This window comes from Dromaius novaehollandiae, chromosome 3 (assembly GCF_036370855.1).
Source record: "Dromaius novaehollandiae isolate bDroNov1 chromosome 3, bDroNov1.hap1, whole genome shotgun sequence".
Lineage (NCBI taxonomy): Eukaryota > Metazoa > Chordata > Aves > Casuariiformes > Dromaiidae > Dromaius > Dromaius novaehollandiae.
The window spans coordinates 123,868,926-123,895,154 of NC_088100.1; the positions used below are offsets into that span (position 1 = coordinate 123,868,926).

A 26,229-nucleotide genomic window follows, 5' to 3' on the forward strand; every position below is an offset into this window, starting at 1 on the left:
CTCATTTATCCACACAGTAATTCTACTTCTGAATCCTAATATTGCTGAAAAGGGGTAAAATCCAAAGAACCTCAGGGTTTTCAGTCCTAAATATTGTGTCTTAGCCATAGTAAATGCAGCATGAGACTCAGAAGGACAAGATTTTCAGATGCCTAGAAGAAGTAAACAACTTCCTGTATGCAAATAAGGAAACTAAGTTTCAATCTTGTGACTTTTACTTTTGATTAAAAAAGGAACGATAAGCCAGGAAAAATAATCCAAGACAAAATGTATATGCCTCTGTTGCGCAACAGAGAGACAGAAAGTAACTGAATGAATTCTTCCTCCTCTGAGGCAAAGAACAGATTTAGATATAGCCTGTTGAGTGGAAACAAAGCAGACAGAGCAAAAGAAAGTTACCACCACAAGTTTCTTCTAGCAACTGAATACAGCAAGTAAAGGAAGGGGAAAGCCTACCCCAAGAAAGAGGTGAAAGAAACTAGCCCATGGCAAGAAGGTTTAATTAGAGCAAGGCCTAGAGTTAGCTAGAAGGGCAATGGTGTATGGGAAGTTGGATATAAGAGAGAACTGCTTAATGAAAGCATTCCTTAATACACAGATGTAGTAAAGACAAATAAGTAGTAAAGCCACTGATGTCCTAGTACCACTCCTGATTAGTCTCCAGTGAGACCCTGGGGTGCAAGCAAAGTCAGCAGTGTTGAAAATCAACCTGCTGAATTACTTAAAGGCTGAGACGTATCTGACTAGCTAAAATTTTCCACTGCACCAGCCATTAACGTTAGAAGACAAGGGTTACAGATTCCAGTATCTAAAGAGTAGAAACTGCAAGGAAGGATTTGGAGTAAAGTGCCCGATTCCTGTTCTGCTAGCCTTACTCCTTAGCCATCACAAGAGCTCATCTTGTACTTGATGCCACTCGCCCAGCGTTCAGGAGCAATGCAGTTGGGTTCGCAGGGTCTTGATAAAATGCCCCCTTGTGGTCACCACAAAGATTTCCTGACAGGGCGTGCAACCTACTGCTTTCTCTGTAAAAGTCACTAAATCTGCTTCTAATAGCTCATCATACTTGCACGGTTTTGTCCTTCTTCCAGTGCAAGAGGGTGAAGACCTTCCTGCACAAATCAGGGACTAGATGCAGTAGCTCAGGTTCTTGTCTCCAAGAAAAGCAGAGATAGATGACAGTGCCTTTTCCAGGAGTTTCCATTAAAGAAAGCCTGCATAAATCAAGATCTGTATAACAGAAAAGGCAACTGTCTGAGATCAAAGTTCCCACTTGAATTTGCAAAATGTCAGTCTACATAATCATTTGATTAAAAAAAAAAAGTCAGACAAAAAAGCCAGGTCTTGGTCTACTTTAGAGATTTTTCTTTAAAGTAAAGAAACAACTTAGTTTTTGATACCACCTTCTCTTACCTTGCAAGACCAAGAAACAATGAAGCAGACCAATTCAGATTTAATACCTCTTCAAAGCTTTACACAGACTAGAGTCTGGTGATTCAATAAATGAACTACCAAAGCTATTCCCCATGGCATACAAACTTCATAGTCCAGTAAAGGATATCAGTTCTGTCACTGGCCGATTCCAAAAAGAGACTGCACAGAAACTCAAAGTTCAACTAATACACATAATTAATATTGGTTAGTGTCAAGATCCACCTATAAACAATTAGAAGAGGGACAGCTACAATTCAGAAACCAGTACTGAGACTGGATTCCCTTCTGGATACTTTCACTGCTGTTGTAGAGAGATGCTGCAAGTGTTTCAAACTCATCTGCCCTACCAAACAACTACAGGCTCAGAGGGCCGGGGCAAGGTCTTGCCTCAAGGAAATCCTAAATACAAATGAGAACCTCAAGCATCTTTGGCAGTTCAGCAGACTCAAATAAAGAGTAGCAACCAAGAAGTCAGCAGTCAGAAACATACCTAGAGTTGTTTTAGGCTGTAGTTTGAAGATCAGCTTCAGAAGTACACTGTCTGAACTGTGTCATGAAGCTGAAATATTATGAATACTCTTGCAAGTTTTTGGTTCAAAAGTCTTGCAGACTGGTTTCATTTGATCTCTATCATCTGAAATGGAGGCTTTCATCAAACCAGCTAGTTTCATGAGATTTCCACCAGAGGCTCCTGTGTAAACTGAATCTGAACAACAGCCACAGATGGCTGCCTCAGACAAAAGCAAACCATATGTGCACGCACATGGGAGAGACACTTCCAAGTTTAAATCTGACCATTCTCAAGTTGCAGTACCACTCCTGTTGGAGGTTTATGTTTATACAAATCCTTTTATCTGGGTAGGGAGATGACTTGCTTGGTGAGGCTGTCCAGCTGGTACTGCAATGGACACTTGTAGTGGTAACAAGTTTTCTTTTAAAACAGTCATATTGTAGCATCCGTCAATTTTGCTGCAGAATCTGTACTCACCCACCTGCAACAACTGACAAGCAACAGTCCAACAACAGACCACAAAGCATACTTGAGAAGCTAAGCACCAAGTTTTGACATGTGGTGCAACCAAGGTACTTATTTAATGCTACTCAGGTACATCAACATCATGCCACGATCAGCACTACTAATTTACCCTTGGTCACAAAGAAGGAAAAAAGTGTCACATACCTTGCACAAGTAGAAAACCATACCTTTACTTTTAACCTTATGAATTACCCCACTGAAGTCAAAGGCATCCCTTATTCAAGCTAAAATTTCCTTAAATCTTTGACTAGATGGGTCCTTAAAAGCAGATCACATCACACTTTCCATGCAAAAGGTTTAGTAGAGCAATAGTATAGCCAAAGGTTCCCTGATGAATTTGATAGATAAAAGGACAGAGCAAACCTCAGCAAACTTCATAGAAACACTGTAAATTGAGCCTCATGATATGCCACAAACCCAAGTAGATGCTTGGTCTGTCTCCCTGGAAAAAGAAATCCTGTGACCCTTGTGATTAAAGTCCATCATGGACCTTGGGAATGGAGAAAGAGGAAAAGCGTAAGTCTGGCTCATCATGTCTAGCACCAGAAAGCATACAAGATTCTAACTACAGCAGGGAACCAGCAATGGATTTGTGTCTGGATACTGTTGTAACCATCAGTAGGTTTCCAACATCAAGTCTGGAATTTGTCTTTGGCCCTTTTTTTTTTTTTTTAAATCACAGAATCAGTTTGCTTTTCTAAACATTTACTCTCTTCCATTTCTTCCACAAATTAGTAAAATCAGAAGGCAGACAACATGCCCTAGAGGTACAACTGGCCTTACAGGAAAGGATAGTTAAAGACTGTTGTTTCCACACAAGCATCAAAGAAGGGGAAATGTGAAAATGTACTCTGTTAGCAGCAGCTCAGAATGAAGAAAGAAGTTACATTGATAAAATCTAGTCATGTTATTCATAAAAAATTACAGGATTTTTAGCCCACAACTGTGTCTAAAAGACAGGAAACTTTCTTGTGAGACAAGATAGATGGCTTTTCAAGAGGGTTCAGACCTGACATCCTTAAGAATATACAATTCTAGTCGCTTCTAAAACCAACAGTTTTAATTCAAACCCACAGTTTTCATCCAGGCAGAAGTCTTGGACCAAACCACAGAGTTTTCACATATGCAAAGCTTTTGTTGTTTTGAAAAAGATATTGAGCTGAGTTGAAAGTAGAACTAGACAAAGCACTGCCCCTGAAAGTCAGTTATTTTCTCTCTCATACTGTCAGCTACCTCTGTGCAAAACAAGATTTAAGCATCATTAGGTAAGATCTTCTGTATGGAACCCCTTTGCATGATGATTCAAAGAGTGGGAGGCAGATGAGGTTCAGATTTGGGGTGCTTGTCAAACTTAGCTGTAGCCTCAGAACTGGAAATGATTCTGAAGAAACCTTTATTTTTCAAGTAGGTTTGCCACCTGAAGTCATTTGGCAAATGGCTGCGAATTACACAGACAGTTATTAAAAACATGCAACTTGAACATACAGAACTGCAATTAATGCTGACTGATACTGTCTTTTTCACAGCCCCTTGGCTGTGTTATATTATTGCATCTGCTAGGGCTACTAGTTCTCCTTCCCCAATAGCGGGTGATGTCAGAGTTTTCAGGACACTAAAAGCCCATTAATGTGTAATCTTGAATAATTAGAATGTTTCTTCAAAACTCCTGCCATTTAGTGACTGGATTTTACAAAAAAAAAAAAAAAAAAAAAAAAAAAAAAAAAAAAAAAAAAGAATTTAGGTTCCTTTTACTTTGGTTACACATGGGATTGTTTCTGTTCCATGAATGTGCATCTTCAAGCTTCAGTGTTGATACAAATACTTCCAGCATAAACATTGCTGTAGATATGCAATTATAGGGTTATCTGCAGAAAGAAAAGTGTTATGATCTACATCGCAAACAACTTTGTGGCAGGTGACCCAGCTACTACAGACTTGGTCAGTTCAGGACTTTACCCTTGCAACACAGTTAAAACCTTACTTGCAAAACAGCACTGCTATAACTGGTCAAGGGGAAAAAACATGGGATCTCACACATTTTTATTTGTAATGCACACAGACTTCTCATTTACATGATTTAGCACTAACATATGCTTCTGTCCTGATGCTGGAGGACACCAGAAATGTAGGAAGTGAAGAGAAGGCTGCCTAGATAATTTACTAATGAGACAATTACTGTCTCATTACTATCACTGCTGGAAAGAATATTTACTAGGGTCCCCTGGAAGAATGGAAAAACAGAATAAAATACATAGCTGGATGGAGCTACAGAATAAGTCATATTTAGCATAACAATTAGTTTCTCCCAGCCTTTATATATTATAAACAACCTATTTTTGTGTTCTCAGCGACCCTGCTTCATAAGCATCCCTGGAATTAGTTTGCAATAACAAAAAATCAGAGGTAAATAAGTGAAATGTTATTTTTGTTCCCAGAGCATTGAGTCCCTTAACTATGCATATATTTGATACACCACAACTGAAGAAGCCAAAGGGTGCCAGCCAGGAGGAGGGAAAAGGACTCAAGTGGCTGGGGATAAAGACAGCATCAAGAACATCCCAAAACAAAATACAAACAAAAACCACACCCACCTGATTATGGCTCAGGAAAACAAAAAAATGTGGCTACTCCTTAACAGACTGAAGGTTTTTTCCCCTTCCCTTAATAAGTCACCATAACTGCACTACAAGGACCTCTCCTCTGACAATCCTGTCCAGTTTTCTCTTGCAATACCCTCCCCTTCATAAGCTTCCAACGCACAAATCTTTCATCTTTTGCAACACATGCTGGTTGTCTTCCAACTCTGAGCTTTCTAATGCAGTGTGCATAGCAATGCTTTAACAACAGAAGTTTAGTATCTTTATAAATTCCTGTTCTGGATGAGTAAAATGGAGGGGAGCCAGAATTCTCTGTGGCTTCCCTTATAAGAGTGTCTCCATCTTTCCTCATGACGTGCTCAGGCAGCAGAGACTGATTAACAGCTCTAGTCAGGAAATGTAGGAAGGCTTACACTCCTAAAGCTGTAGATGGGGTATGCCAGCTTCCCCTAACTGAGAGTTTTCTCCACCTCTGTTTGAGAGGCTTTAAGCAATGGCATATTCTTGGGTTCATTGTGCTTGTTCAGTGCAATGAACTTTAATTACAAGAATAAGTTCATTAAGTTTTGGGGCCATGTAGTAAAACATTCATAACACTGCAGTACAGCTGACATGTCAAGAGCCCAATCGCGCACATATTTACAGACAAAATTTCCATTTCAGTTCACTTAATTTTGTCCATGAATGACAAAATATATAGCCATGCAAACATACCATTCATTTAAGTATTGAGAGAGACATGGCTACCAACTCATAAAGATGAAACAAGATACTAGTTCATATAGCTAGCATTAATAATGCAACCTACCTGATTCAGCAGCTACATCCCTTTCCTAAATAAAGGCATTTGGCTTCTGCTGAAGCCAAGAGTTCATTTTTGCATTGAATTTAATAAGTTTTGGCTCAAATTCTCGTATTACAGTTGTGAGTCCGAGACAAACCCACAGCAACACCTAGGCACTCTGCTGCTCAGTACTGCAGTACCTAACACACAGATCTTGGGGATTCAGGTGTCACCAAGCAACAGAACCTCTGCAATTCATGGGGTTCCTCGACATTATTTTGTGATGCATAAGGCCTTTGTGCTTTAATGCACAGCTTCAAGCAAGCAACCTCCTATGCTGAAATGCTATCTTAGGATATGCAATTTCTTCTTATAAAGTTAACTGGAGGCTTCTGCTGAGATTTGCTCAGTCAAGAGCTACATTCACCCTTCACATGGGAATTGGGGTGATATGCTGCAGCAGCTGCTCAAGAGGGCAGGAAGGTTACAAGAAAGATCTCTAGCAGGGTGTCTGGCAGATCTACTAGAAAGTTAAACTGCAAGCTTTTAAAAAGCTGTAAGAAAGAATAGCAGGCTAAAAAGAAAGAAACCACATACGTAGTAGCTTAAATAGTTGGTTACAGTTACATTCTTTAGAGATAGTTACAATAATCCTTCTTAGCTGAATGCAATAATACAGTAACTAATGTGTACTGGGAATCCCCATAGTAGCCACGGACAAAGTGACTTTAAAGAGGAAGGGTCAAACAACACTTAGAATCTTGCATATTTACAGAATTTGGCTTCAGTTTCTGGTATTGCCACAAACTTTGCCTGACCCCTCATAAATCATTAAGCTCTGTGTCTCACATTCCTCATCTGTTAGGGCAAGGATAACAGAACTTCTCAGAGATGTTGTAAAGAATAAATGCTGAGAAAAATGTTGATATACTGTCAGGGAAAGCCTTGGAAAAAAGGGCACAATACTATCACAGCTTAATGGAAAATTTTATTCTCGGGAACATCTGGTGGGCACTCTGGTTTACCCTCTGTCCAACTATTTCAGATGAGAAGTTACCTTTTAACAAACATTGGTGTTAGCTGCATCCATTATTGATCAAACAGAAGATCATCTCATGTTTTTCAATGAAAGCTCTCCTTAATAACTAATTGAATAACAAAATCTAAGCAAATGGAACAAGGACTGAAAAGAGAACCAAGTTCACATACCTGATGATGACCTGATGAGACAGTAATCCAGTCTTTTGCTTAGGAGTTACTAAAAAACCTATGGTCAGTTTCTAAACACAAGTCTTAAACTTTTATCTCAGTAGTTGCTTTATTCTTGTTCAATGTTTTAGACCTTAGCACAGGGACAAATAGAAGCATAGCAGGGTTTTCCCCATCAACATCACAGCCACTGCAATTAGGTATGACCTTTATGGCTGAACACATGCAAGCTTGAGTCTGAACGTACGAACTCCTATCTCAGCTCCACTGTTGAGCTTTGGGCCAATTCATCTGTGCTTATTTGTTACTGAAAAGTGAACTGAAAACAGCTTTAAGCAAGCTCATTAAGTCTAGAGAAAATTGAGATACTACCCTTTGTGAATTTCCCTCACTTCAAGCCACAACACATAAGAACAGGACAGAAAATTAAGACACTTGATTAATGCTGTAAGAGGAACATAAACTTAAATACATTTATAGTTTTACAGGCATATGCCAAATATTTACCCTGAGTTATAGAAAAAGTAGACATCTCTGTACTTATGCAACTTATCACTTGGCATAACCCAATGATTTATTTAGTGGAAGAAAAAGGGGAAGAAAACAGGGGATTCCCTCTCCCTGTCATCACTAGTACTTTGTCAATTACAACATACTCATTTTCCTCAAAATGCTACCAGATGTGTAATTTTTGTCCCATTTGATTTAACTTTTACAGTATTTTCTACATAGTGCTTGTTTATAATATGACTGCCCATTGCTCATAATTTGACAGATTGGATTTTTGTTTGTAAATGCATTAAGCAAGAGAACTACATTGAATTGTTTTACAAACAGCTGTTACACTACACAGCAGAAAAGGTACAGCATTGGTAAAGACCTCTAAAAACACTCAAAGTTAGTTGGGAAAATTAACACACACTATATCACCCAGACAGAAAACCCTGAACTTGTAGTGGCCAGCTACAGGTCTTCAAGAAATACTGAAAGATTTCATGTTCTGTATATATGATTTAGAAACAGAACCAACTTCTGGATTCATGATGTTCCAATGCCTGCCTGATTTGAGAGAGCAGAAAACATGTAACTGAAGCAGTTACTTCCTGAGCTTAGTTATTAGCAGTCTTTGTGGTAGTGTTCACAACGTCAAGTTTGTGCTTTTCTGCTCAGTAGTGAAAGGTTGTACGTAATCAAGTTCTACATTAAAGTAGTGAGGAACAAATCCTAAAGACAACAAAAATACTGAAACATTGCTAAGTCACACAATGAAGTATTTACAAATTACAATATATTCAAAGCCTCATCTTAATCTCCTCTGTCTGCACTTTGACATAGTGCTTAATGATCACTTTGTTCTTGCCATATGGCAAGACAGAATTAAAAGCGCAGAGACAAAATTCTAGCATTTTCCAGCTTTAGCACCTACTTGCTATAGCATTAACTACACTATTTTTGTTGCGTTATCATCAGTACACTTGGTTAGTTAAGGCTAGCCAATACTTCCTGTTTTAAGACCCTAAGCTTGCCAGAACTTGTTTTTGGATAAGATTACATACACTGCCTCCAGCTGATTTTTTTTTAGGAAAGAACAAAAATGACTCAATCTTTTCTAAGAATGAAGCATCAGGAAAATATGCCGCTTTACTTATATTCAAAGAATTCTTAAAACTGTTTGAAGAAACTCTTCTTCAGATTTCAGAAGCAGGGACATGAACTTTAGCATGGAGACTGCACTGGTATCACTAGTGGACTTTCTGCTGTTCCTTTGAAAAGCCACACATTTGGGCTTGTGTTGAACCTTTGAAAAGTTTGGACTTACACATGCTTGCCAGACCTGATTAACAGCTAAAATCTTCAGCCATTTTCTCTCCACTGCACATATCATGGAGACTGAGCTGGATGGTCCCTGCGGTAGCTGCTGGTTGCCATGCTGCCACCCACTAAAACTAAGATCAAGGTTATTTCTCCTCTGGTTTCAAGACTCCCACTGCTTTCATCCTATTAGCACAGAACAAAATACCACCCAGTTCAAATACAGAGGAAGCAAAGATGGATTTGGGTGAGAAAGGAAGATGCAAGAATATCAAGAGAAAGAAAAATGGGCTGGAGCCTGGGACCAGATGAAGTGAAAGAGATATGAATTAGATGAGAATAGGCAAGGAGCAGGCTGAATCAGACAGGGTCTTCCCAGTAAAAAGAAACTGCCCAACAATGAGCAGTACCAGTTCAGTTTCAACTTCTTGAAGGTCAGACTGCTAAGAGCTCAACAGGGCATATCTGCCAAAACAAAAGAAGAATCAGCTGCCAGGGTGTTATTTTGCAGAGATTTCCCCCCCCCCCCCCCCGTAACAACACATTGGGTCCAGCAGCCTGGGGCACACCTGAGCCCTTGGGCTGCATTCACAGCTCAGCGCCCAGGTCAGCTGACAGAGCAGGGAGGTAGTCCAGCAGCACCCCCAGGCCACTGCTCCTCCTTCTCGGCTCCAGCTCCTGGGACTTTTCCTGAGCTGGAAAACACCCTGACACACTCATCTTAGTGGGATTCTGGGAAAGGCAAGGCAGCAGCAGAGCAGCTGGGAAAGCAGGGTCCACCCGCCGGTACTGCAGGCTAGCAAGCAGGGGTGGCAGGCAGGCGCAGGGCCGCAGCGGTGTTTCCCATCCGCCCTCAGAGCGCAGCGGTGGTGGTGCTGTCACATGCTGGGTGCCGTCACTGCACACGCAGCTCTTAGCACCCCGGCCGCCCCCACTGCTGGCCTGAGAGCATGAAACCCGCCTCCCCACTCAGGAAGCCTGGGCCACAGGAGGCAGGGAGGTGAGGAACAGGCAGCCCCTCCTTCCCCCGGCCTGCCGGCTGGGGAAGTGGCATGCAACCCCACCGCGGGAGAGGAAGGGGGCTGCTTTCACAGGAACAGTGAAATGCCTGCTACAGTGGTATGATTTCTGCTTCAGGCCAGGGCACAGCGCCTCCGTCCCAGCATCGTTAGCAGTAGGTCAGGGATCCCCCTCCCTCAGCATACTACAACCACGGCCTTTCAGTTACTGGAATAATGCAGGTCCAGGCTCTTTATAAGAAGTGCGATGAGGTAATAGCTAAAATACAGTTAGGAGTTTTGACTTGGTTTTGGGTTATTAAGCTTATGTCATGAAAGTATTACATAAAGGCAGCATTAACACCACCAGAAAACCAAGAATAACAGTTTCAAAATACCTTTTTTCTTTGCTTTTTACTCATTAAAGCAAAAGTTGAATGTTCTGTTACTTGGTCACTTAGTTGCTACAACAGCCTAAATGTAGATGACTTCACATCAACTGTTTCTTCACCAATACCTAACAAACAGAAAACTGCAGAAGACATTAAATTCTGTGATGGAATGTCTTGCCCAAGTTACTAACCATACACTATTTAACTAGAAGTGGTCCTTTTTAAGGATCATACATCCCTCACCCCTTCCATTTTTATCTCCAACCCACAAGTATAGCAACTAGTTCAGAAAGCAGATAGAAGACAGTAATATTTGCAGAAAGTCTGATGTGAAAGAACCTCATTGAGTCTTTATACAAGAGTAACTTTACCTTCAGTTATTTTAACAGAGAACTAGGTCCATAAACCAAGAAAAATGTTAAACTGAATTGTTACCATCTGAACTCTAGTCAGAAAAGCAGAAATATAACCATTAACACATCAAAAGCAAAGGGAAGCGCTCAGAGCACCACATTAACTATACGGCCCTGGGGCAGTACTGCACTTCTGCAATAGCCAGGGAAACCCCAGAATGGTGAGGTCATTGTGTGCTGCACCAAGTGCTGAGTCAGCTACGTCAAGAGAAAGTATGTAATCTCACCTAGGCTGGATCAAGTCCCAGTAACAACCTAAATCCTTCCTCCTAAACATTCTTCTTCAATATTTCTTTGCTCCTAAGGTTTGAAGTAAGGGTAATTGGAAGGTAAACTGCAAAGCAAGAGTTAAAAAAACCCACTTATGTGAAGGTAAGTACCTCAACCTCCATTAGTTAGGTTAACTTTGGAGACTGGTTGCATAATCCCTCTACCAGCACACATGTACATGCAAAACAGCCAAAGATTATTTGGATGAAAGTATCAAGAGACTTTGCTGAAGGATGCTTCTGATACAAGTCAGAAGACTCAAGGGGAAGAGTTTATTTAAAAGCATGTTAATATTACAGGGTTGTAGACTACTACAAAACACAATTTTCATATTTGCTTTGCCGTTTACCTTACCACCTAGTGCAGGTTTAGTTCCTTCAAATTTAAAGATTTTCTTTTTCTTTGCTATGCAGGTGCTGAAGTTGCATACATACTGTAGTTAGTACACAGACCTGATATTTTGAAGAGCAGGGTTTTAAACAAAGTTAGAAAATTGAAGGAACTATTTTATAAACTCAAGATGTAGTTCTGCTAAGTCACTTAAACATGAGTTTGAGTAATGTTAAACTAGGACTAAGTCTGCTTTTTTTTTTTTTTCTTTTTTTTGAGGGGAGGAGTGGAGAAGAGGCAAGAAGAGGACCTCCCAAACCCACTAAAACCAATTTTAATTTAGAAAGCTTTCAGAACAACTGTGGAGTGCCACTGCCCTGTTTAAGACTTATAAAAGCTAACTTGCACTTGAAGCTAACTAGGAGTCAGATGTAATAAGAAAAAACTACTAAGTATACTGTGCTAAACAATCATGCTTTCTCCACAAGTTTGGAAAACTAGCAGTAGCGAAAACATTACTGAAGGGACATACCTCTCCCTGTTCCTTCAAAGCCCCTAGGTCTTGTAGCTGAGATGAACTCCAGTGGATGCTTAAGATGAACAGCAATTCTGAGCTGCAACTGAGTTGAGCAGCTCCTTTTATAAGAAGTTCCAGGGGCATCTATCACCCAAACAGCAAATTGGGACTTCAGCTACCAACTCAGTTTACAGACTGCACTCACTACTCATTCACAGAATTTTAATCCAAAGCCTGGAAATATCAGAAGCAGGCAGGGAGTGTTCCCAGTCTCCTCACATCAAATTGACTCTAGCATGTTAACATTATGCAGAACAATTTGTTCCCCACCCCCCAACATGTAGGTTAGGGCTTAGTTTTTAGCACATCTAACCTACAGAAAAAATACTAAGAAAAGACTACAGATTTTAAGTTTCTCTTTTGAAGATGGTATTTTACAGTACATACAAAAATACTCTGGAAAAAACATACAACTTCATTTACAAAAAACAAACTAAAGAAATTACAATAGGAAGATAGCACAGCATTTCTTTCATATGATCAGAATTTCTCCCCACCCCCCAAAAACCCCGATGTACTTAACTGGGTAAGCAGTATCATCAGCTTGTTTACAAAACCTGACTTAAGACTACTACAAGTTTTCATGTAACCATTTAGAATGACCTCCAGGGTTTCAGTGAAACCCCAATACCACTTTCTGCATGCCAATCACTTTCAAGACTGCAGCTTGCAGGTAGGTAGTAGTGTCATGACAGCCTCAGTTGTCTTAATGTTTAAGCATACCTTCAGTTGTGTGTTCCAAGTTTAGCTTTGCTACCCAGTGAAAACAGAAAAAAACAGGTCTTGTTTTGGAGCAGTCTTAAGACAAAAATGAAGTAACATGGCATGAGACATTTCTACCATCTCTGTACCTTGGTAGCATCCTCTGTTGCTTTTTCTTCAATATTTAGATTATTTACGGGCCTCCATGGGAGGCAATACATATCACTTGTGTAGTGCATGGCTGTGCTAGACAGTGGAAAGCTACTGCCTGTAGAAGCTGAGCACCATTGTGATAGATGCACAGGAGTGCATGTGCCAAACTGGAAAATAATTTAAGATCACAAGAACAGTATATCTACATTAACTAGAAAAGCATAAACAAATGCAAGCATGTTCATACACACTTTCAAACCAGAATGTGGTTCCAGTGACTAATAAACCCTGTTTACATGCATTCTGAATCCAAGTCACAGTACAGGTTATTTTGTGTGGCTTTTTCAACACAAGCTTTTTCAGCTAGTGACTGTTAAGACTTTTAAGAGACTAATAAGGACAGCTATTGCGAAGGTATGCAGAAAGTAGTTCCAAAGGAAGCAAGCATCTAAGCTAACAATACTAAAATAACCAAAAAACACCATGATTTTGTAGACAGTGGCTTGTCAGTAGGCGATCTTGGAAAAGCTACACAGTAATAGGAGTATCCTACAGCATCTGCAGGTCAAAATGCAAATAAGAATGTTGAACTAGCTAGTTTATATTTAAATAACTTCCAATATGGTAACAGTAACCCTCCATACTTTGCTGGACAGTAACTGCAAGACACACTGATATCATGAACCACTGAACAAATGCACATCATCTTTACCTGAAGAGACACTTTTGTTACCGGTTAAGGGTCAGTCTGATGGATCTTTTAATAATACGAATGTTATTTGTTGGAACAGGAGATGAGGAATCTGGTAGCTCTTTACTGGAAAGCCTCTACAACACACAAAAAAAGGATGCCATGGAGAAAAGGAAGTTTTAAATGCATTAATTCAGAAGCAGTAGCAGATAAACAACCCCTTTTTTAGCTAAACTGATAGAATAGCACCATTATCTGCCAAGATAGCATGGCCAAAATTAAACACTTACAGAGAAGGTTGGTTTTCCACCATATCACTTGTTTGCTTACCACCACAGTTTAGAGATAAAGCATTTCCCCTCTGCATACTTATTCTTCCCTCAGGAATTAGTTGCCTCAAATCATGTCAGGAAAAGAGTTGCTTAACAGCATAACAGAGGAAACTAGCATTCTTCTGGGATCCATGGAAAACATCAGGAATATGGGGTACCTCTACTAGAGAGTTTACTTCATTTTACAACCCTCAGTCTCACAAAATCTCACATCTCACAGAAGAGAGAAAGCCACTTATATTCTTCAGAGCTTCCAAGTCTTGTCACAGAAACTGGTATACAAATATTTAAGATAATGACAGGCTCAGAGCACTTTATGAAGAATCTGCAAGGAATATACATTCCCCCTTGGTAAGAAAAAAAAGCAAATTGGGAGACAAACTGTGGCAGTGCTCAAGTGTATGTAGACATGGTTATTCAAGTGCAGTAGCTTTCAATCTATAGCTTAACTTTTGCAAGTAAACCTAGAAGCTCACTGTGTGCTAGAGTCTAGCCATTCAATTTGCTGGAAGCATGATAGGCAAAGCTTACCAACTATCCAGAAGAATCAAGTTTACAGAAGTTAACAATACATAATCTTTGTACATGTGATGGAGATTCTAGTTTTGATTTACCTGTGAACATAAGGGCACAACAGATAGTACCTGTGACCTTGATGTGTCAATAATTGGAATAGGCATGGATTTTCCTCCAAGGCCATCCTAAAAAGAAAAGAAAAACAAAACATAGAAGTGATGCATTAAATGGTATCATCATATTCATGGTATTAAAAGAGACAGTTAAATACATACATGCATGGATACCCTCCACCTCCTCTAAGACCAGGGAAAATACTAAGGTTTTTGACACCCCATGAGCATGCATAAAATATTTCAGATATTTCAAACTTCATGAAAGTGCTGCTACCAAGACCATATCTTGATTTGAGGGCATGCCCTCAAGAGATTATGCTTCAGTAGCAAACTACACTTGGTGTACAGCTCTTTACCCTTTGAGAGGTCAAATGCTTAAGTCTTCACACTACCATGTTATCTAGTGGTAACACTTGACAGGTAAGTCACACGAGTATAATATTTGAGAAGGGAAGACTGAGATAAGCTACACTAAAAAGCATATTTCTGTTTACATCAGTAAATGCAGTATTTATGTGAGGTACTCTGGGCACTAGAACATTCAGGCTTTCAGTTACTCCACTTTGAGTAAAACCACCTCAAAATTACATTTTCTGCAGATCTTCTCTTTACGTCTTCTGGATTACCACCATCTTTGAATGCTGAATCCTGGCCAATTAACTAGAAGAACAGAATACACAGACACAAAATAACTGCTACATTAAAGTTATCTTCATATTTGGGTACAGCTTCCAATCAACATAATAGAACTATCAACAGACATTCTTAAAGTGACATTTAAGCAAAAAGACTACAACCATACAGGAATCTCAGGTCTCTAAGTCTTGTTACTCAGCCTTGAAACCTGTACTTGAAATATCTAATTTATAAAGAATCTGAGCCTTCAGAATTACAAGTGCCAAATGTGAGCTTTTTCTCATTCTTTGCCTCTGCCTCAAAGAGGAAGTCAAATCAACAAGAACAGGTTTTTTCTGTATAATGTTAAAACACAAGCATTACTCTAAAGCTTCCATGAAAACAAGGTTTAACAACCAACTCCATGTTTTGTCTTTTCAGTAGTAGATAGTCTGTTAAATAGATTTATTTCTAAATAAAAAACTATGAATAGGCTTTCAAGTTATCTGCCAGAACAAGATTAGCTTGTACTTACAAATTTATAAGCTTCACATGCTTTTCAGTTAGACAGTTAAAAATGTTTTCTTTATTGTTTTGAGTTGCTTCCAGATGGGCCAGTTCATTTAGCAACCGATAGTGACAGCACAGTGTAAAAAAAAGTACAACAGTATTTACAAACTGTATCATCAGAACAGACTAGCGTCAGATCTCAAAGAGTTTGTTGTTAGTAGTATACATTAGATTCAAGACAATTTCACATACCTACAACTAGTAAAACTATCATTATGCTTCAATTCTGACTTCTCAGTTACTCTATTCATTCTGTAACAGTACCTAGCACTATTTCAAACTGTTCCCTGCCTAGCTACCCGCAAGCTTTTACCTTTTCTCTGTCTTTTGGTCTTTTGGGGCATTCTTCTGAGGTAGGCGAGTGAGGTCGTTTAGGTGCAGCATGCATAGAATTTGTAGTTGGAGTCCCATTTAGTTCATGTTGTCCTTGGGCAAGATGTGTTCTAAGCCGAGAAATTGTGTTATGTCCTACTACTGTAGGAATGGTGCAACCAATGCACGGAGGTCCTGATGTTCTTATTGTAACTGTAGTCTCCACTTCTGTAGGAGACACCCAGCTTTTAGAGTCCAACAATGACACTAAAGACTGCATTCCCCCCAACCCCCACCACTTTAATACATACTTGAACCAATAACTGGAATGGACAATCCCTTAGACACTGATGGAACAGCTACATTAAGCATCTTGTCTCTACCGCTAGCACCACTGGCTCTTTGAATTCCAGCATTTCTGTAAAAATCAAATTTTTGAATGCTTGACTTACAAAATGTTAGTTTACAAAATACTGCACATACTTTCAAGAGTTTAAGCAAGACAGAGGACTACTTTCTTAGTTCATCATCACAATTCTGCTGAGCAAAGGCAAACTAGTAGGTAATCTAGCATGAGATCTTCATTTTGCTGAACTTCATATTGTAAATTTAAGTATTTTCTGCACACAGTGGAGCCGACTCCTCATGTTCTAGTTTTGTTTTCCCATCTAGAATATCCAGCACTCTGTGCTGCTATTAACAATTTTATCTGCTCCATAAATATATGCCTGCAAAATTTTGTATTTTGGCATAGTACTTCTCCATTACCGAACTGGGCCACAATACAGCAAGCACTACATACTTGATAGTATTGGGCTATTAGTCCTAAGATTCCTTATTCCTCTGCATCAAAGTACTTTATGGACAAATGGACTTCTCAGAAGTATCACTGCCAGGGAGTTCTTATGCTGCCCCACTGTAAGTCAGCAGTAGAAAGCTGGTGGTTTGGTTGTGTGATTAAGATCAGTACTTCATTGGAAGTTAACCCCAGCTGGCACTAATCATACCTTTTGTGAGAAAGAACAGTTACCTACAGGTCAAGTGCTCCAGGTTCAGAGTATGCACTGGCCTAAGTGGATTTATGTTCAGGACCAAATCATTTCACCAGTACCAAGTTCTTCTTTATTCCTACATGTTTGTGCATATTAAAGTAGTTTTTGAAGGATTTCTTAAGACCCCCCCCCCCCCCAAGATGTCAGCTTTGGTTATAAGCCGCTGGAATACTCCACATGCTTGTGATCTACAGATTCAAACAAGAAATCCTGGAACTCATTTGCACTGTGAGTCAGTTAGCAGTAGCTTCTTCACCGTTCTAAGGTTATAGTGCTAACCTTTCTATTTCTGCTGCAGCGGTGTCCAATTTAGATATCCTAGTTAATGAAGGGGAATTATACGGTGTTCTGGAGTCCGTGTCTCTGGAACTGTCCAAACAGCTTCCATCTGAAGAGGCCCTTTTGGACTGAAGTCCACTAGCATTGTGACTAATATCTGGCATGCTTTGCTGAAACAACAGTTTAGAAAGTGAGATCTTAAAAGAATAAGCAAGCAAGAAAAGTTTCCTGAAGACCCACAATTTTATTATACCTTCTTTCTCTTCTGTAAGGTTTCTACAGGCAAAAAATAGTGCAGCTGCTTTCTCTTCATGTGAGCTGCCTCGATCTTCATACCTTCTTTCAGCATGTTGAGGTTGTTAGCCTGCCTGTAAACTAAGACAAAATTTAGTGTTATGCCTCTTAATGCAGAAGTTTGTGTTACAGATATGTTGAAGCTATATATGGGTTCTTCAGAAACAGCAGCTTTTAAGTCTGTCCTGCCCATGAAAAAGCAAAATGTTTCCAGCATAGCAGAACATAAAATGCTACCCAAGCACTCTACGTGTAGTCTCAAGATGAATGTGAGCTAAGATGCCCATTGCACATCTAGTACAGACTAGCTGCATCATAGCTATTTAAGTTCAAATATGAGTTTAAGGTCAGTTATAGGCAGTTTGCCAATTACACAGATTATATCTGAGTTGTTTTAACCTAAAGGAGAAAAGACTCCTTAACCATTAGTTTTCTGACTGAGAATTGAGAACAGGTGTAAATTACTTCCTGAAATAACTATTGTGTACACTGAGACACTAGACACCTTTCTCAAGATTTGAACTAGTTTTTATTTGGTATTTATGCCAGTGATTACATTTTCAGAAAAGTTCTGTAACATCACCTAATCTCCTAAGTAATTCAGGCATTGAAATCTGTCAGAGAAAGCAAGACTAGATTTAAAGGATGTCTGACTTAAGCACTACAATTTAAGCAAGTTTTTCTCAACCTGCTTACAAGCAGCCTTTTACGCAACTTAAATTCTATACTAGCACAGCAGTTACTATGGAATTCAGTCACATTTAGATGAGCTTGTCTACTAGGCCCATCCTGAGAAGAACTGGAAAGAGAGGTCAGCTTACTAACATACACAGGGGATCAAAGTAAGGACGGGGCTACACAAAAGCTTATCAAGTCTTTCTACAGAAGGCCTATAAGTGAAAAAACAAATATTCACACTGATATGAACTGCTGCTTCAAAGTAAATTCAATTATGTTTTTATTTAAAAATGAGGTAAAGTTCACTTAAAAGCCTTCCAAGCAGATAGCTCTATGTCCCTGAGCCTGACAGCTTGGAGTCATTACCTTTGTCCTCTAAAAATATTCTAAGTGAAGGAGAAAGCTTTCCTACTCAGTCAAATAACTACTGGTTACTCCCACATCTGTCAGACTTCACACCTTCTAAGAAATACCTTTTCTGCTCAGTCTCTTGAGATTCAGACCCTAGACTGGAATGTATTATAGGCTGCGCTTACTAAACTAAGAACACGGTTATACTGATAATGTTCTTACACATACATAAAGCAGTAAGCCTTAGTTCTAGTCTGACTCTTAGCAGCATAAAACACTTGCTAGATCTTCACATAGCATACATTTGCCACAACATTGAAATGCACTGCAAAACAACTGAGCCAATAAAGGTATACCCCACTGGATGCAATGTACAAGACAAGCATCTGTATAGATTTTTTTTTTTTTTTTTTTTTTTTTTTTAAGACTTGTACTATTACCATCTCCCTCAGCTTGAAATTCAGACAAGAACTTCGATGCACACATTCTTCTGCATTTCCTCAGATCCCAAAGTATAAGCAAAAAAGAAGCCAAGTTTCATTGCATTTTTAAGTGGAAACCAGAGCAAGACAACACACAGCTCAAATTGTACTGATGGAGACATTATCCATAGTACCAAACAAACATTTAAGGGAGTCAGTCCGCTGTTTAGAGTTCTTTGCTCAAGCACACTTGCCACTTCAGACACAAGTGACCCAATTTCCTTAATTCTTCTTCAAGATTGCTATTTACAAACCTAACAGCACACAGGCGTTTCCAAAAGATACAAATGCATTCAGGCTGGTAGAAAGCAAACAGACTATGGAATAGTAAAACCTATGCTTTCAAATAACTCCTGCTCCTGCCCCCACCACTCCAAGTCCCTTGATTCTAGCAAGATCTAACACTTGCAGTATGACTATTTTTATTCCTTAACCTACCAAAAGGTAGTAGTAGGAAGATGAAACGCTTACACACTAGACCGCATGTAATTGCATTGTGACAACTCACTGGCTTTCGAAGTAGGAAGGAACAGTTCTGAGACTATCATACTCAAACTATATTTCAGGAAAACACTGTAAACAGGTATTAACAATTTATTTTAGAATCTGATACAGTTTAATTCCCACTTTCAAAGTTTAACAACTGACAACCATTTTGACAAGTATAACTAACTACATGGCAATGGATATCTCTAGGCTTTAGGTCTCTGACCACCTACTTCATGAGGTGCAGCTCCTTCATGAATGTGTTTACCATGATCTGCAAAACTGCTATTTCACCTGGTTATATCTATATATTTACTACATGCCTATGTCAAAAGGAATATCTTTACTCATCCACTGGAACAACTTAAGTCCTAGGTTTACAGTGACATTGCCTTTTCTATGTTGAATACTACAGTTCAGCCCTGGTGTCAACTGAATTTGCTGTCCCATATTTCCAGTATTTCACTTACTCAGAAGTGTCTCTTCACCTGGTGCATGACTGGGGTGCATGCTTTTCTTTTAAGATGAGCTTACTTTGCCAAAGTGTCAAAATAAGAAGCTTAAGTGTTCTATACATTCCTCTCTATAGAAAACTAACACTGGAGGAAGCACAATTCACTTCATGAAAACTTCCACTAGAATCAAGAATTACACCCTACAAGACTAGAGCAAAATATAGACTTACCTGTATCTGTGAACGACTGTATATCATATGTTAAATCAATGTTAACACTTTCTGCATTTTCCACTTTCCTAAATATGATTCCAAGAAACCACATTGACACATAGCCACTCCTAAAAAGACAGATTCACAAGTCTATCATTTATGCACAGATGCCAGGTTCATTTGGATGCTAACATCTAGTCTCAAGAAGGGATTAAGCAAAACATCCGACACAATTTAGTGATACACAGCAGTTAAAGCTTAGAGTAAGCCTGTATCTAAGCACTGATGTACTCTGAAATTCTCATTTAAAAATAAATGGAGTATATACACATAATCTTACATGTTCAGAGTCTTGCCTATGAGATTCTGTACTGACAGAACAGTAGGTCCTTAACTGAACATCTCAGATGAGCCAAGATGACTGAGTATATTAACAAGTTAAAATATACCGGCTAAACTGCATTTAAGAAAATTAATGAAACTCACCATTTACAGTGTTCTTTGTTGCCAGGGAAAGACTGTGGATTTACATGTGCAATATTTATAAATTCATTCCTCTCCAAATTTCCAACCAGCACACGGATTTTAGATTCAACAAGACCAACCCTAGTAAAAATAAAAGATTTGCTTTTTTTTTAAAACCATATCCAGCACAGTATTATATGCCTGTTTAAAATATAGCATTAATCATAATGCTAATCAAACACTAAGTAGCAAGTTTCATTCAGCTAAGTAGACATTAGATTATGTTTATGCACTCTGCAGTTTAAGGAAGTTCCAAGTGACATTTCAGCTTTAGAGGTTCAAGAGACCGAGCTGTGTAAGTTTTCTCTACCGATTTAGATACAGCCCTTGAATACTGAACCTACGAAGGCAGTAGTAAGAAGCAGACACCAGCATCTTCAGCTGCATTGGCAAGTGAACAAAATTCCTCTTTTTACTCCAAAGATCAAGGGGAAAAGTAGTTCAGAAAACTTGAGCACAGCTATTCAGTTACACCTAGGTGGAGATGCAATTCTTCCTGCAGACTGATCAGTGAAGTTCCCCCTCCTCCAATCTAAACTGAAAACATAGCTCCCTTACTTTAAAGGAATAATCCAGGCACCTTAATTTCATCAGAAACTTACCCAAGATCAGAATCATGACCTCAAAGGTTTTTCACTTAAAAAACTACTGCCATTTGCTGCAGTTGCATAAAACACTGCTAACTTGGAAGCCCATTAGAAATCTGTAGGTTATTCAGAAGTGTCTTAGGTTGGGGATAAACAAGTATGCTCCCAAATCTACCCAAAAGCTGTTGAACTAAAAGCTTGTTCTTACAGCAGGCTTGTTCTTACAGCAGGCAAACTGAAGCAAGTATACCGATCTGCTTATTAGTTTTCCCAGATACATAACTAAGGCTTCACTGTCTTCATTTCTTCCATTACAGAGAAATGCAGCCTTTCCTAGAGCCTGAACTTTTGTCTTTCTTGTAAGATACTGGGATCCAATAAACTTTGTTCTGTTAAAACTATTTCATGTTAAAAATAAATCTATAGCTTTAAGCCCTCTGCCTGTAACTTTGTTGCACACCTACTTGTGACTGACATCAAGCTGTAGCTGATATGATTTTTAACTGAACAGATTAAAAAGTTCAGAGAAAAACTATTTTTTAAACAAAGTATCTCATCATTTAGAGACAGCGCAAAAATTAATGATTCATCTCACAGAACACAAGCCAAGCTATGAACTGCGATCAAGGTGCTTCAGAACAAGGGATAGTTATACATAGAGCTCCTTCACTTGAAGTGAGCAGAGTGTTCATTTCTTTATGCAGAATCATTGCAAAGTTAAGATCAAAATACACATTACAGTACTGTATTCTCTAGTTCCTCACAGAATGGTTGAGGTTAGAAGGGACCTCTGGAGATCACCTAGTCCAATCCCACTGCTCAAGCAGGGTCACCTAGAGCACATTGCACAGGATTGCATCCAGATGGCTTCTGAATGTCTCCAAGGATGGAGAACTCTTCTGCAACCTCTCTGGGCAATCTGTTCCAGTGCTCAGTCACCCTCAGTGAAGAGGTTTTTCCTCACGTTCAGACAAAACTTCTTGTGTTTCAGTCTGTGCCCATTGCCTCTCATCCTATCACTGGGCGCCACTGAAGAGTCCAGTCCCATCCTCTTTACACCCTCCCTTCACATACTTATACACATTGATAAGATCTCCCTTAAGTCTTCTTTTCTCCTCCTATTTTAAGATTCATACAGTTACTTGGCACTGTTATTCACACAGGTCAAGCAAGTAAATATTGACATATCTTCTTTAAGACAGTAACAAACAGCGCACTAAGCAGTGATTTCCTCCAATTACAGGTGAGGTTGTTCTCACATTAAGTTTTGCAAAGTAGACCAGCACTTCTGCAATTTACCCATCTACTATTGACCATACCAAAATGCCAACATTTTCTGGACTGAACCCAAGAGGTCCAAGTCCACTACTAGGTTAAAATTTGGTAAGTGTGATTTATCAGCATTCAGATGCTCTGCCTTGAGTGTCAGCAGGTTTCCCCCAGATTAAATAGGCTTGTTTCACTTCAATGGAAAAGAGCAGGCCTTGGTATAGGCTGACCACATAACCAGAGCAACTTGGTGATTTAATTGTAAATTAAATATTACATCCAGTAATAAAGTTATGAAGCCTAGCATTTTAAGAAGGTCTAGAAGCCACTGGAGGATCTAGCTCTTCAGTAGTCATTACACAGCTGATCACACCAAATACTCCACAATCACTTGAGTCTCTGTAACAAGGAACTTTTAACTTGCAATGTGTCCAGGTAAACCGTTGCCTTAGACTCACTGCATCTGCTTCTCCAGATGATTCAGACCATCCAGCTTTGAGGTGTGCACACACTAGCCCTCTTTGTCCTTACTCATCATGACTCAGTCTTTAGGTCAACTTCTCAAACAGCAAGTTTCATGTTAGCTGCCTTTTACAAGATTTAGCAGATGAACTCTTTCAATTGATACTGTATTTGACACCAAGCGTTACACTTAAACTTCGATGGCAAAACAGTGCAACATTGAATTGGTTTTCAGTTACCTATTGAATCCATATTCAAAGAGTCTTACCACTCTAAGTGATGCTCTTCAGTAGATGCACTAGCAGTCAGTACAATATAATGTCTAAAAGAAAGTGAAAATAATATATTGACTCAGGACTTCATTTAAGTGAAACCAAAACAACTGCCATAAATACATGTAGAATATGACTTCCAAATAAGAAAGATTCTTGTATTCCATGCTGTATTAACTGAAGAAAAATTGATTACATCTTTTAGGATCACTTTCTGCTACAGTCAAAACACTATAGTTTTGTTAATAAAAATGGTGTCAGCAGTATGACATACACAGTTTCTGCATGCCCAGTATCTGTGCACTCATGCTTACCAAAAGTCATCTGATCACCTCCGTTTTCTGAAAAAACAAGCATTAATGCCATCTTCTGTTTAGACAGAAAGCCAAAATCCCCTGTGCTAACCAGTACGCAAACCATTTCAAGTTCAGACAGATTTCATACATACTTGTACTTCTGAAAGAAGTTGGGTGGTTCTAGGAGCTTTGGCCAGTCTGATTTTCCTTGGAGAATCTCATTTGTAACTGCAAGACCTGCAATTAAAACCCAATGAATCAGCATGAGTTATGAACTTTACAAGATAAGTTCTGGACACTAACACACAGATCAAAGAGGAGTAATCCCCTTGACACAATGCATTCTACTCTGCAAAGCATTATACTTTTTCCATCAATTACTAAATGTGGTAAGAACTTAAGATCTTTACCATGTTTGAACTCTTCCACCATTACAGCTCGTGTTGACGTAGATACATTGTATGTAGAGTTCTGCTGTGGATAGGCTGGTGTGATTATAGGCATTACATGATATCGGTCAGATGGGTTCACCTATGGCAATAAAACAGTTCTGCTTAGCATAAGTTTAGAATAGAAGAAAATGTAAAGGCTTTTGAATTAAGTGTCTACATACCCTAGGGTCCCATACGGGTAAGTTAAGATTACTCTCTTCAGGTTGTTTCAGCAATACAGGATTTGGCCACTCCCTGTATAAGAAGAGCCAGTAACTAATTATTAACTGTCAGTTTAACACTCAAGCATGTAACTAAGTTAAAACTGAACATTTTTGACGTAATTCTTAAATCAATAACTAGCTTTACAAGACTTGCTTCTTGGTACAGTTTGAAGTGTCATAAACAATCTCTTACCATTTTGAAAAAACCAAGAAGAACTTGTTAACAAGAGTGGAAGCCAATGCGTTTGGATAGAGCTGACATGTTCTTGCTACTAGCATCGCCCAGGAAACCCCACCAAGAAATCCCAGCATGTTGGAGTATATACCACGTCCTAGAATGGATACATTTTAGTTAGCCTTTATTCTTTCAACACATAGGTATATTCCTTCAGATTTACAGCACCAACTTTACAATCTGTAGATTACTTAGTATACTTTAGCCTCAGGGAAGTCAAGTATTTTTGTAGAGGGATAAGGACAAAAATGTTGCTTCTTACAGTGATGAAAATTCCACCACTTCCCAAAGTATTGCTACTCCGAAGCTTATTTCTATTGTTACAGATACATACTTAACAACTTCCTTTAGGAAAAATGTTCTATCATTCTTCTAGCACTTGCTCTAGCCACATGCCCAAGCTTTTGTGCCTTAAATCAGCTTTTTCACCATTTGTAGACACATTCCTGATAAGCAATGTAGCACTTTGTGCTGTATGCATTCCCCCAACCCCTCAAAAATAAAAACAAAAACAGACACACAACACACAGAATCTAGCACATGGACAGACCTTCACTGTTTTCAGTTTGGATTTGAAATAACCTAATCAAAAGTTAGTCTGTGCCCAACATAAAATTGACATTTAAGCAACTATCCAGAACTGATGTACTCCTAACAGGCTTAGGAATGTATTTTCCAGCATGAGATATTTCTGAAACTTTAAAGATCATAAACAGCCACATTACTTACGCTTTGCCCACAGTTTAATTGCACGGAGTGTGAGCCGAAAGTTCTCTTTATTTGGCACTAGATGTAGTATTTCATCAGTAACACGGCAGCCTGCAAGAGAAAAGTTGAGGTACAGAAGTTCACAGTAACAGGTACAAATCCAGTTTCCTACTATGCTGGTTTAACACTTTAAAGTTTATCATCAAAAGACTATGAAAACAAGTTTGGATGACTTGCTTCTTATTATACATAACATCCAGTATTTCTTCATGTCTTGAACCTGTGCATGGAACATCTTTTTCATAGTTTAGAGTTCTGCAAACAATTTTTAACAAGACCTTTCTACATGGATTTTGAAAGCTAGGTTTCTTTCAACAGCCAGGGACAATTAAGCTAGTGTTAAATGGCAAGTAATTCAGGCTTCTGGTGTTCTAAATACCTCCCCCTGCACCCCCCCCTTTTTTTTTTTTTTTTTTTTAAACGAATTACTACACACTCCTCTCTATCAAGTGCTCTCCTTCTTTATATCTCCTTATATAAAGTTCTGTGCTAAAAAAATGGAACAATGCACAGCTTGATCAAAGGAACAGGAAATATAGGTCTACCTGATCGCACTCCTTAAAACTTTTAAGCTCAAGTCTATTCACCACCTCCTCAGATCTTAAACAAGCAGGAGATCAGTTTCTGCATCTTCCACACAAACTTTGTGTAATGAGTGTTCCTTTACAGACTTCTATACCAACTTCAGTAACATTTTCTTTTCAAATAAGCACGAACACGCTTACCGTTTAAGCTCCGTATACATCTTATATCCAGACTTCTCAGACGCGAGTCATCTCTGAGATCAAGATTATCAGAAATAGTTTGTACAGACAGTCTTGCAAACACGAGATCAATCTTGGAGAAAGAAGTGCCAACTGTAAGTTAGAATGCTGCACTGCTTGCAAACAGCATACTAATGGGGGACAACTGGTAAAGTCTGGAGAACAGTAGGGATATTCATTTTTAGAATTACATGACTGCAAAGCTCAGAAGAAACATTCACCAGGAAATTTGAGAAAACTGTTAGAAG

At 39.0% G+C, this 26,229-nt stretch overlaps 1 protein-coding gene across 8 annotated transcripts in view; it reads right to left on the reverse strand.

The window, feature by feature from the left end:
- PAPOLG (poly(A) polymerase gamma) overlaps positions 1–26,229 on the reverse strand; it is a 40,760-nt gene that overhangs the window by 6,061 nt on the left and 8,470 nt on the right. For 4 of the 8 annotated variants that reach the window (XM_026094636.2, XM_064510033.1, XM_026094638.2 and 1 more), the window contains 16 exons: positions 25,943–26,054; positions 25,179–25,268; positions 24,408–24,546; positions 24,173–24,245; positions 23,970–24,090; positions 23,712–23,796; positions 23,260–23,313; positions 20,635–20,754; positions 20,167–20,276; positions 17,444–17,565; positions 17,191–17,360; positions 16,171–16,277; positions 15,861–16,087; positions 14,951–15,022; positions 14,345–14,431; positions 12,192–13,535 (listed from right to left, as the gene is read on the reverse strand). In XM_026094636.2, coding sequence (XP_025950421.1) covers positions 13,437–13,535; positions 14,345–14,431; positions 14,951–15,022; positions 15,861–16,087; positions 16,171–16,277; positions 17,191–17,360; positions 17,444–17,565; positions 20,167–20,276; positions 20,635–20,754; positions 23,260–23,313; positions 23,712–23,796; positions 23,970–24,090; positions 24,173–24,245; positions 24,408–24,546; positions 25,179–25,268; positions 25,943–26,054 — 1,788 coding nt within the window. In that variant the 3' untranslated portion in view covers positions 12,192–13,436. Of the gene's footprint in view, positions 1–12,191; positions 13,536–14,344; positions 14,432–14,950; positions 15,023–15,860; positions 16,088–16,170; positions 16,278–17,190; positions 17,361–17,443; positions 17,566–20,166; positions 20,277–20,634; positions 20,755–23,259; positions 23,314–23,711; positions 23,797–23,969; positions 24,091–24,172; positions 24,246–24,407; positions 24,547–25,178; positions 25,269–25,942; positions 26,055–26,229 lie in introns of those variants that run through there. The other 4 variants (XM_026094639.2, XM_026094637.2, XM_026094633.2 and 1 more) reach the window with 3 other exon arrangements.